This window comes from Dendrobium catenatum, unplaced genomic scaffold, assembly GCF_001605985.2.
Source record: "Dendrobium catenatum unplaced genomic scaffold, ASM160598v2 fragScaff_scaffold_665, whole genome shotgun sequence".
NCBI lineage: Eukaryota > Viridiplantae > Streptophyta > Magnoliopsida > Asparagales > Orchidaceae > Dendrobium > Dendrobium catenatum.
Genome location: NW_021319127.1, coordinates 1494231 through 1506605, shown reverse-complemented (window position 1 = coordinate 1506605; position 12375 = coordinate 1494231). Strand labels below are relative to the sequence as shown.

The 12375-nt window shown below is 34.4% G+C and overlaps 1 protein-coding gene across 3 annotated transcripts in view; it reads left to right on the top strand.

Annotated features, from left to right (window-relative positions):
- LOC110099518 (carotene epsilon-monooxygenase, chloroplastic) overlaps positions 1–7664 on the top strand; it is a 54278-nt gene extending 46614 nt beyond the window's left edge. Inside the window, exons 5-10 of one of the 3 annotated variants that reach the window (XM_020826700.2) lie at positions 3393–3533; positions 3608–3715; positions 3900–3982; positions 6416–6578; positions 7115–7173; positions 7334–7664. In XM_020826700.2, coding sequence (XP_020682359.1) covers positions 3393–3533; positions 3608–3715; positions 3900–3982; positions 6416–6578; positions 7115–7171 — 552 coding nt within the window. In that variant the 3' untranslated portion in view covers positions 7172–7173; positions 7334–7664. Of the gene's footprint in view, positions 1–3392; positions 3534–3607; positions 3716–3899; positions 3983–6415; positions 6579–7114; positions 7174–7259 lie in introns of all 3 variants that reach the window. The other 2 variants (XM_020826699.2, XM_020826698.2) reach the window with 2 other exon arrangements.
- The last annotated feature ends 4711 nt before the right edge of the window (positions 7665–12375 follow it).

Below are 12375 nucleotides of genomic sequence, written 5' to 3'. Positions count from 1 at the left end.
ACTACTCTCCTCCCTACAATCACACCTTTCACTGTTGTTGTCTGCTAGCCCATGTCATTCCTTATTATAAAATTGATTAGGCAATTTTTTCTTATTTCTTTTCTCCTTTTGTGGTTGATTGTGATGTTACATAATTATCTTATTGTCTATCTATTCTAGGAGGGCGCCTGTTCTGAAGTGTATACCCTGTCTATCTTAAAAAATAAGAAATATATATTATTCTTCTATTATGTTTTTTATAACAGAAATCTATTGAAATTTAAGGCTTCCATGAAAGATCAAGCAAAAACTAGAAAATAAATGGTGTTATATTCATGCTGGAAATATGATGGCAATTAAGAAGCAAAGACTAATAATATCAATCAAGGACACCTTATCTTTGTTAATTAAGTTAGTATTTGTTTATTTTTGTAGTTTATTGCTTTTTTTTATTATCGTACAATTAAAACATTATCGGCTTTGTATTATTTTCACTAGTAGTATGTGTTATTTGTTGATCTATAAGAGGAATCATCCTTTACCATAAACATTAGAGAAACTATATGGCCGTTTGCATTTTTTTATAGGTGCATCCTTTCATTAAGTTATGACCAACGAGATTTTAAGTTGGAGTAGAAACCATAAGACTTGAGTTCTTACAATAATTTAAAATAACATTAAAAAGCTACAATAAATATCTTAGGCTTTCAATTGGCATAGAAACCATGAGACTTGAGTTCTTTTTTTTTTTGAAGACAAAGCAAGAAAGCTTTATTGAAAATAAAAAAAGAACATACTACAATCTACAAGCATCCGACTCCTCCAACAAATTGATGAAAGAATGAGGGACATCATTCGAACTCACATCATTCCACAAAAAAGAGCTAAAGCAAGCAAAGTTAGCACAAAGATCCGCTAACTTATTACTTTCCCTATGAACATGTTTAAAAATGACATAATTAAAACTTTTAATAAAAGAGATGTCAATATCATCATTACCTCCCTTATTCACCAAAACCTTGATGAAGTTGATCACATTTATGTTGTCTCCTTCAATGATAAGTCCTTTGTAGTTTAGCATCCAATCTTTGATAACTAACTTAAGAGTAAGGATAGCTTGTAGTTCAATGGCTGATGTATCCCAATGAACAAGAGGCTTTCCGAAAGCCAATAAAAATCTCCCATGATGATCTCTAAAGACCCCTCCTACTCCAGCCTTGTAAGAATTGTGAAGAGCAACATCTATATTAACTTTAATCCAATCAAGTGGAGGAGAATGCCAAGAGTTTAGCAACCAAAGTGGTTGATTAGCACTCTCTATACTTGAATTTGCGCAGCTAAGATTGTTAAAAACTACTGAATTACAAACGGCTTGAGAAGCAATCATTACTGCACTGATTTTTCTCCCTTCATGAACATGAATATTCCTAGCCTTCCAAGATTGGAATATATAATTACAAAACAGAATTTTCAACCAAGAATTTTGTGAATCCAACCATAAGCAACAAGCTTCCATAGAAGAAAAATCTGGAATACCAAATCCCCATTTGTTTAAAACAGCCATAACTTCTTTAATCTTCTTACACCGGAAAATAATATGGTCATTGCTCTCCACTTCATCACAACCTCTAGGACATTTATCATCACCTTGCAATCTTCTAAAGCAAAGAAAATTATAATTAGGAATTGCATTGTTGATTAGTCTCCACCAGAAAACCTTCACCCTCGGATTGAGCTTGATTTTATCAAACCGTGTCCAATTAACATTCTCTGTTTTTTCATCATCCAAAGCTTCAGAAGCCAACGCAAATAAAGTTTTCCCTGAGAGCTTGTAAATAAGTTCTAATTTGTCTTTGCCATTGCATTGTACAGTAGTCAAAATCAGCTTGATTAAATCTTCTCCAAAGTATTCTTTCAGATTTTGGATGTCCCAAACTCCATTATTCAAAAAATTCTCCACCCGTAACTTTTTACTTTCCATAGGTTTGATAAAAGTAGGCCAAAGCTGAAAACTTTTATCCAAAACCCAAATATCTTCATAAACATTAATTGCTTTACCATCCCCAACTATCCATCTAACAATTGGCTTCAAATATTTGAACCCATTGCAAATTATTTTCCATGAAACCGAGACATTCTTTTTACCAGATTTCATTTCCAGATTGCTTCCATATTTTGGAAATAAAACTTTATGAAGTAAAGACTCTTTCTCTTGAATGCATCTCCATGCAAGCTTAGCTCTCAAAGGCCCGGCTTTATTAGAGCAAGAATTAATGTCCATACCTCCCCATCTTCTCGGTTTGCATAACATATCCCAATTAACATAGTGAAGACCTGCATTACCATCACATTTTTCCCATATATAACCTTTGCAAAGTTTGTCAATTTCAAACAGCACATGTTTGGGAACCAAAGAGTTTGTAGAGTGAAAAGTAGGATATGATAAAAGCACAGACTTTTACCAAAGACATTCTACCAGCAAGAGAGATGTGTTTACCTCCCCAAATTCCAAGCATACTCATCGTTTTATCAATGAGAAATTGATAATCATATTTAGAAATCCTTCTTAACGCCACCTTTATTCCCAAATAACTGAATTCCTTCACTTCTCTAAATTCCATAGTTTTGCAAATTTTCTTCTTCAACCTTCTCTTCACAGATAATCCAAAAAGAATACAAGACTTTTGTAAAATTCATTCTTTGCCCCGTCCATCCACAGAAATCCATAAGAATCTTCTTAACAATTTTAATAGATTTACTGAAATCCACAGAAATTTAATGAGACTTGAGTTCTTAGGTAATTTTAAAGTAACATTAAAACGCTAACAATAAACATCTGGGGGCAAGTACATAAAATTTTGATATTTTGCTTAAAAAGCTGGGTTTTACAGGAGTCTATGCCCGTAAGGTCTTTCTTTGATGTAAATCTCCTTCACAAGTAATCTGAAAATTCCTAAGTATTGTTTATTAAGATCTTGACCATTAGTGTTGAGATTATAATGAAGTGATGTTGGAGTGTTGAGGTTATCCTTTTTTGGGTGATTCGTTCTGCAGTTTTTACTGTGTAACTAAACTTATTAACTTTTTAGTAGTAATTAGTTCTGTATGCTTTCTTGTGCCTATTTACCTTTTAGTTTCTCATGCATGATTCGTTTATAAGTTCAAATCATATACTCATCGAGGTCATCACCAACTTTCACGATCTTCATTCTCTATTAACCCTATGTTAGTGATTTAATTAGAGTGAAGGTTGGGTTCCAGTATTCTTTAAATTAAAATCTCCTGCATATCATGAATATCTGATTCAATTAATGAAACAAAAAATTAGAACACATAATTGCTTATGAATATGAAGAGTACTTGCTACGAGTTATTTTGAAATATACTTGCAAATCATCTTTTGCATTTTGAAGGATTCATCTGCTCTAGCAAAGGCACAAGAGGAGGTTGATAATGTTCTAGGAGGAAAGTTTCCTACATATGATGATGTCAAGGAATTGAAGTATTTAACGCGTTGCATACATGAGTCAATGCGCCTTTATCCACACCCACCTGTATGCTGAATCACTTTTTTATAGTTGTAACTGGCTCATTGATTTTAATGACTAACATGCTCCAACTTCTGTAGGTTTTGATAAGGAGGGCTCTAGTTGCTGATGTTCTTCCGGGAAATTTTAAGATTAATGTTGGTCAAGATATAATGATTTCAGTTTACAATATTCATCGATCTCCTCAGGTACAACATTCTAATCACTTTGACTAGAAAAAGATTCTTGTTCAAGGTCATCTTATTTGAATTGATATGGCAAACATTTTTTGCGTAGGTTACATAGCAGATTAAGCGTTTTATGAGCATTTTGCTATATTCTTTCTGAAAATATTTATTTTTTGGTGGTTATAACTTCTTTATTTGCTCTAAGGTTTGGGATGGAGCAGAAGATTTTATGCCCGAAAGATTTGATTTGGAGGGACCCGTACCAAATGAGACGAACACTAATTTCAGGTGTTGTAATTTGGCCCCCCTTACCCCCAATAATTTTTTTTCCCGTCGTTTTCTTTTTGATTAAAGTATTTTTACGTGCTGCACTTGAATATGATTGGGGGGATTACATAAACGATGCCTAAAGCATGCATATTTACAAAACTAATATCCATGTCATTTTGTAAAGTATTATACCCATGTATTTGTGTGTGTCGTAATCACATTGTCAGAATATTGACCGAAGCAAAAAATAAAGTTGAGGCTCTTGTGAATTTAAGAATATTGCAAAAGATATCCTTAGAGTATCAAAGGGAAAAGCTCCTAATAGTAAAAGTAGTTGGTGGTGGAATCCTAATGTGCAAGAAAAGATTAAAAATAAGAAGCTTTGTTATAAAAATTAGTTTAATTTTAAAAATTCTGATAATTGGGAAATATATAAAGTAGCTCGTAGGGATGCTAAGAAAGCAATATGCGATGCAAAGACATTAGCTTTTAGTAATTTATATAATAGATTAGATACTAAAGAGGGAAAAAGATATATGTATAAGTTAGCCAAACAAAGAGATAGGAGTAGTAAGGATTTAGTTCAAGTGAAGTGTATTAAAGATGAAGATCAAAAAATACTTTTCTTAGAAGATGATATTCAACAAAGATGGATGAGATATTTTGTTAAACTTTTTAATGAAGATTGTGAAAATAAGATTGACTATAATGACCTTAGCACCCTAAATGAAAATAAAGATTTCTGTTTTTATCGGCGTATTAGTAAAACTGAAGTTAGAGAGGCTTTAAAGAAAATGAAGGATGGAAAAGCTGTTGGACCTGATGATATTCCAATAGAGGTGTGGAAATGCTTAGGAGATGAAGGAATTTCATGGCTTACTAAACTTTTTAATACTATTTTGAAGACTAAAAAGATGCCAAATGAGTGGAGAATGAGCGTGTTAATTCATATTTTTAAAAATAAAGGTGATGACAAGATTGTGCGAATTATAGAAGTATTAAGTTAATGTGTCATACTTTAAAACTTTGGGAGCAAGTTATGGACCATAGGTTGCGGCGTGATACTAATGTTTCTCAAAATCAATTTGGATTCATGCCGGGTAGGTCGACTATGGAAGCCATACATTTATTAAGAAGTTTGATGGAGAAATATAGAGAAAATAAGGAGGATCTACATATGATATTTATTGATTTAGAAAAAGCATATGATAAAGTTCCAAGAGAAGTGCTATGGAGAGTTCTTAAAAAGAAAAAAGTCAATAATGCTTATATTCAAATCATTAAAGATATGTATGCAGGAGCTATTACTTGTGTTCAAACACAAGGTGGATTGACCAAGTATTTCCCTATTTCGGTTGGGTTACATCAAGGATCAGCCTTAAGCCCATATCTTTTTGCTTTAGTCATGGATGTTCTCACTAGACATTTGCAAGAGGATGTACCTTGGTGTATGCTTTTTGCTGATGATATTCTTCTTGTTGATAAGACTAGAGAGGGAGTTGAAGGTAAACTTGAATTATGGAGGTCAACCTTAGAGTCTAAAGGTTTTCGCTTGAGTAGATCTAAAACGGAATATATGGAGTGTAATTTTGGTAGTAATAGACCTAGTGAGGGGATTGTGACTTTGGGCGATCAAGTCATTAATAAGAGTACACGTTTTAGATATCTTGGATCTATTGTTCAGAGTGATGGTGAAATAGATGCGGATATTATCAACAGAATTCAAGTTGGGTGGTTGAAGTGGGGGAATGCATCGGGCTTGTTATGTGATAGAAATGTACCCCTCAAACTTAAGGGAAAATTCTATAAGATGGTAGTGAGGCCTGCAATGCTTTATGGTGCTGAATGTTGACCATTAAAAGATAGAGAAGCATAATACTAAGTTAAGTGTGGCAGAGATGAGAATGCTCAGGTGGATGAGTGGCTTTACCCTTAGAGATAGGATACGAAATGAGCATATACGTGAAAAGGTTGGAGTAGCTCCAGTAGAAGATAAGATTAGTGAGAGTCGCCTTAGATGGTTTGGTCACATAAAACGGCGGCCTTCCGATGATCCGGTTAGGAGAGTAGAGGTATTAGATTTGACTTATGTTAAGAAAGGTAGGGGTAGACCTAAAAAGACTTGGTTAGAAAATATTAGGAATGACCTTTCTTTATTAGATTTAAACGAGAATTTGGCTTTTAATATGACACAATGGAGAAAAAGGATTCATGTAGCCGACCCCACGTAGTGGGATAAAGGCTTGATGTTGTTGTTGTTGTTGTAGGCTCTGTTGTGAATTTAGATATTTAGGTGATAATTTGAAAAAAAAAAAGATGTAAAAAAGGTATAAGTTTTGTGAATAGTCAAATTTTAGTTATTATGTATGTAATTGCCTCAATATAATTTCATCACTTGGAGATCTTTGTTGTGCATAAACACATTCTAATGGTGGATAACCATTTCAATAGATTCATACCATTCAGTGGGGGACCACGTAAATGTGTTGGCGACCAGTTTGCTTTGTTAGAAGCCGTTATTGCTCTTTCAATTTTCCTGCAAAATTTGAATTTCGAGCTGGTTCCTGATCAGAAGATCGGCATGACTACTGGAGCAACCATTCATACAACAAACGTAAGTTTTTTTGGGCATTATTACAAGCATTTCCTGCACTTTTTAAATTTAATTGCTTAAATATCTCTATGTTCTTGCATTCATTCATTACCATTAAAGAATAAAGTCTTAACTCTTGCTAGTTGTCTACTGATGAATGTCTTTTTGCAATATATAGTTATTTATTAAATTAATTCATTTTTTAGTTGATACAAGGGATCGCTTCCTGATTTCTCCTACAAGGATACCTAATGATATATTTCTTATACAACCATGCAATAGTGCTTACTACTTTTTTTTTTTTAATATTTCTTTTGTTTGTTGTAAAATTTAACGCTAGTTTGCAAAACTCTTGACCTTTTTCATTAGTTTTATAATATCTTTAATCTTCAATAATTCTTTTTGCATTAACCTGAATTCTCAGGGAAGTTAGATAAATAAAAAACCTTTTTAATCATTGCATTTTGTTCAGGCATTATAAGTTCCGAGAATGAGTCCATCAGTAATGAAATTTATGGGACTACCTTACCGTTTTAGTAACTTTTTTAATTTTTCAGGGTTTGTACATGACATTGAGTCCAAGGAATATATCGAAACAATTCTCACTCTCCTAATGGTAAATTCTTCTGATATGTTACTCTTTTTAACTCACAAAGTTACTTTCAATAAATATTATTAACTTTAACCTCTTTCCCACTCTATTGCTTCCTCATGTTTACATCAAAATTTCATATATAAGCGAGTACCTGATGGATGCTATGTAATTGTGAAGGCAGTAATACCGTGTTCTGGAATCTGTTGGGCGTTCATCACTATAATCATGAACTTCAGCACGCTATTTTGTTGTGATCGTTCATGTGTTATGACCACATGAATTTTTTTATTATTAGTGATTTCAGCCTGGCTGAAATTTGAATTATGAGATGCAAACCTATGCATAGTATTTGTCTTGGGTGCAAGAATATATCATCCAACTCATAATTGTCATATATTTAAATAAATATTGAGTCCCATATGTGCCATATTTATGTTTTTGTCCCTACGTGTTCTTGTTTCCATGCATTATGGCACCGTCATTCCTTAATGGTTGAGTATTCTTAATGCCAATAGTTATTTCTATTTGCTTATGGGTTTCACGACTCTTTTTTTAACTTCACATGCAACTATAACATTTTTATTTGGCTATTGATGGATTTAAATTTATACTTGGGAAATACTAGAACTTTATTGATGAAATTGACTTAAAAAATATAAATAAAAGAGAGAATACGGAGTGAAAAGTCCTAAGATTTCAGTAAACCGCTAGAAAGAGCAAAGACTCGAGCAAATAATCAAATGTTCCTAGCTCATCCTCTGACCTCCTATTATTAGTATTAGGTCAAGGCACAATACAACAACAATAATATCAAGCCTTAATCCCACTACATGGGGTTGGCTACATAAATCTTTTTTCTCCATTTTATTCAATTAAGAATTAAATTCTCATTTAAATCTAATAAAGAAAAGTCATTTCTATTTTTTTAATCAAGTCTTTTTAGGCCTGCTTATACCTTTTTTAACATAAACTAAATCTAATATATCTACTCTTTAATTTTATCTACCACTGGAGAAACTCCAACTTTTTCATGTATATGCTCGTTCTGTATTTTGTCTTTAAAAGTAGAGTCACTCATCTAAGGAGAGAGAGAGAGAGAGAGAGAGAGAGAGAGTCTCTCTCTCTATTTTGAGATCTCGCCGGTGGGATTGGATCGTGAAGCCTCTTGGGTTATCGTGGGGGGTGATCGTGGGACACCCTCCTATCATCCCACGAGAAGCGGCAGAGGTGGGTCGCTGATGATGGGAGAAATCTGGCTGCTATGGCTATTTTAAGAGACGGAGGGAGGATTGTTTCGGGAGTTGAGATTGGTAATGGTGGAGGGAGTTTTGGTGATAGGAAGTTTTCATTTGGAGGCTCTCGAGGTTTGGCGGAGATTCGGGCTGAGGGAAGCCGCTTCTTGATCCGTTCGGGCACCTATCAAAGCTGGGGGAGCTAGATCTGTAGCTTCCGATTGTTGACCTGTACTGAGTGGAAAAACAAAAAAAATAAAAAAAAAAATCAAAATCAATGCCATACCTACTCTGCCAAAACCCACGTTGCTCCCCACGTCGCAGGCAGTTCACATGTCGCTCGCACGACCAAGGTCGTTTCCTCGCACGACATCGCGTCGTTAAAAGGCCGCAAGAAACGAAGCCTCAGGCTCTCTTTCTCTCACCTGAGCTCTCTCACTCGCTCCCGCTCTCTCCCGCGAGCTCTCCTCTTCCTGTCGCTACTCCGACTCCTTCGTGGTTGATCGACTCTGTTTCCCCTTCGACGAGTCCCTTCCCGTCGGATAGGAAGTCCGACCTTTTGATCAAAGGCAAAACGGGAGCTCGTTGGTTCCCTCTCTCCCTTCACGTGATTCTTCGGCTCCTTAGCGCTTGTCAACTCTGCCCCTTTAGCGACTTTCCTTCCTGCTTGGTCGGAAGTTGCGGCATTTGATCGGAAGCAAGCACGGGAACTCGCTTGCTATGAAGGTGACTATCTACCTCACGCGCTTCTCGGCCAAATCCCGTCAATCCGCCGAACTAAGGGATTTTTCTTTTTTTATTATTATATAAATAATATATTTTTTAATTATAATTATATTAATTAAATATAATTAGTTAAAATTATTATTAATTAATCATAATTTATAAGTTAATTATCATTAATTATTATTAGTTATTTATATTTTATTAGAATTAATTAATATCAATTAAGTTATAATTAATTTTTTTAAATTAATTATAACTTGTTATCTTAATTAATTATAATAAACTTTATTTAATTATTTTTAATTAATTATAGTTAATTATAAATGATTAATTAAAAGTAATTTATTAATTAATTATATTTAATTGATGTTAATTATAATTAATAAAAGATGTTCGCTCCCCCTTATCTCGGTTTTTATGCCCTCCACCATCAGTCCGCCGGTCTCCAAGATATAATCTAAACTCAGATTTTCGCTCTGGACGTTGGCGCCGAACTAGCAAACCCCCTATGCGCTCACGTAGCGGTGTGGAGAGGAAAGCTAGTGCGACGCATATGACGAGGCGGACAATCGCCTAAAATCCTTCTTTAATGCTAGCGACGAGTCGGCAAACCCCCTATGCGCTCACATAGCATTGTAGGGAGGAAAACCGGTGTGGCGCTTGTAGTGAGAGGGATAAAAAATATGTGTAATAAGTACCCCCTAACGCTTATGTAGTGCAGAGGGGATAAAAAAATATGGATAAAACATTCCTCTCTATCCCTCTCTCTCTCTGTGACGCCCCAAGATCTAACTTGAAAAGAATTATTCAGTCAATCATTTAAGTCAATATTCTACCAGAGCTATCTATAGTCATCAATGAGTGATAAACAGTCTAACAAAATCTACAATTTAAAACATCATGAAAATATTTCTATTCATTCCCAAAGGTTCATTTACAATACTCAGGATCTACATATTAATCACATATAATCCATCATGTCCTGAGTACAAAAAGAATCATTATAAAAAAAGGACAAAAACCTGAAGATTCCTGATCAACCTCAATCTCCTGCTCCCTTGCCCTGACCTGAAAATATTAGCCACATATAATGAGCTTCAAAAAGCCCAGTAGGTCACCAAATACCTACAACTGAAATCAAAGTACGGTATGAAAATATGCATGTCAATCAGTCATATCATAGCAGTCACTTACACATGATCATTGAGTCAATGCATAAACAAAAATCAATACGTAAGCAGTAATCAGTACAATAACTGGAATCAATACAGGAACGTGTGAAGTTATTACTATCCGTGGAAGAATCAATAAACGGTATAAACGTTCGTAAAGCTCCATGAATCATTACGTGCATCAAATCTCTACAGTAGTAGTCGTATCAATAACACCAGTCAATTCAGTAGACAAATCTTCATATCTAAAATTTCAGTTAAATCGTTAAAGAAATCTTTGTATCGGTATTATCAATCAAATCAGTCAATAATATCAATCGTATAAAAAGAATTTATCGGTTCAATAATATCAGTCGGTATAAAATATCAAATCAATACTATCGTTCATGACTGTTAAGATCAAATCAATGAAATAAAATCATAACATCGTTTGTTGCAGTTCGAATCAATCAATGTCGTAGAATCATATCAAGATATACACTTGCAATTCAGTTATCTATATCACGTGTTTAGGGAATCACATGTCACTTACATAGTATATCACGTGCATAATGTCAATAAAGTGAATCAGTAGTATTAGTGCCTGTATCAGTATCAGTAACAATCCAGTAACATGAACAGTAATGCTATAATAATAAAATCATGCATTAATAGTAAAGTCGTAAAGTAACGATAAATTCGTACAATAACGAGAAGAACAATGATTAAACACATGTATTTCAGTAATCAATAATCATAATCACAACATACTCAACAAGTAAAAGCTCTGGCTATTATGGTGTTTTTCAATCTTGTATCATATATCTTGTATCTTATCCGTTGGCTCAGTGAAAAGAGCCGTCACTCTTTGTCCGTCGGCACAGTAATCATCTCCTTATAACTCCCTTTAGTAATCACGTGATCAGTAGAGGATAACACCAAACCGTATTTAAAGGAAAGCCCGTCGGCCCACCATCCTGTACAGGTCAATCAGTCTCGAACCAACGGTTCAACCAATTCTTACTTGTCTTTCACCCACACAGTAGTATCACAATAATATCATAATAATTTCAATTATATAACCACATTCATCATTATCATCAATGTATTGCAACCAATAAACATGATTTGGCTCAATTTAGAAAACCCCTTAAAATATCGTATAATTGACATAAGTCGTTGTAAAATGCATAGATCCAGAAAATTACCAAATTACTAAAAATCCTGTAAAACAACGTTTCAAAACTTTACTTGTACTGAATCAATATTTTTCAACACCCGGATAATTTTCTATTCGATAAAAATCCCACAGAATTCAAAATACCTGGTGAAAACTTTCCAGAAAATACTCAAATCGTACAAAATCATCATTTTCATAACATACCAAAAGTTACGCGGTAAAAGTTCCGTCAATACAAAGATATGCACGTTTTTCGATAACGAAAACACAAAACGGAAAAAAATACCAAAACACAAAATCTTCGAAATCAGAAATAGGATTTGGATTCCTTACTGCGAGATAAACAATTCATCTAACAGCGGCGACGGATGAAAAGCGCTCCGCGGCCTCTGAAATCAAGCCTTCCTATTCTCTTTCCTTCTCTTTCTCTCTCTAGCTTTCTCTCTCTTCACAAAAAGATCTCAATCCAATATATACACATGCAGATCATATCGGACGAAGTGTATTCGTCCTGGGATGATTTTCCCTCAGGATGAATCGTCTTCAAACGAAGGGTATTCGTCCCTGGACAACTTGCTCTCTAGACAAATTTTGTCCCGACGGTTCGTACATGTTCGTACAAGTTCGTACAGACAAACCATACAGATTTTTCATAATTTTCTTCAGTTCGTCCCGTACTAAAGTCAGTTCGTACGGACTAACAGCACTAAAAAAATGAAAATTGAAGGGTTTTACAATCTACCCACCTTAAGAAAAATGTCGTCCTCGACATTTCCCTTAAGGATCCAATTGCAAAATCGACACCAAATAAGTCCGTCCAATCAAAACTCAAATCAAATCGAATCAGAATCAAAACTCGTCGAAAATCATACATACAGTCATACTGTTCATTCAATCACATGTCATTCACTATGCATGATATGTCAAGTCAATC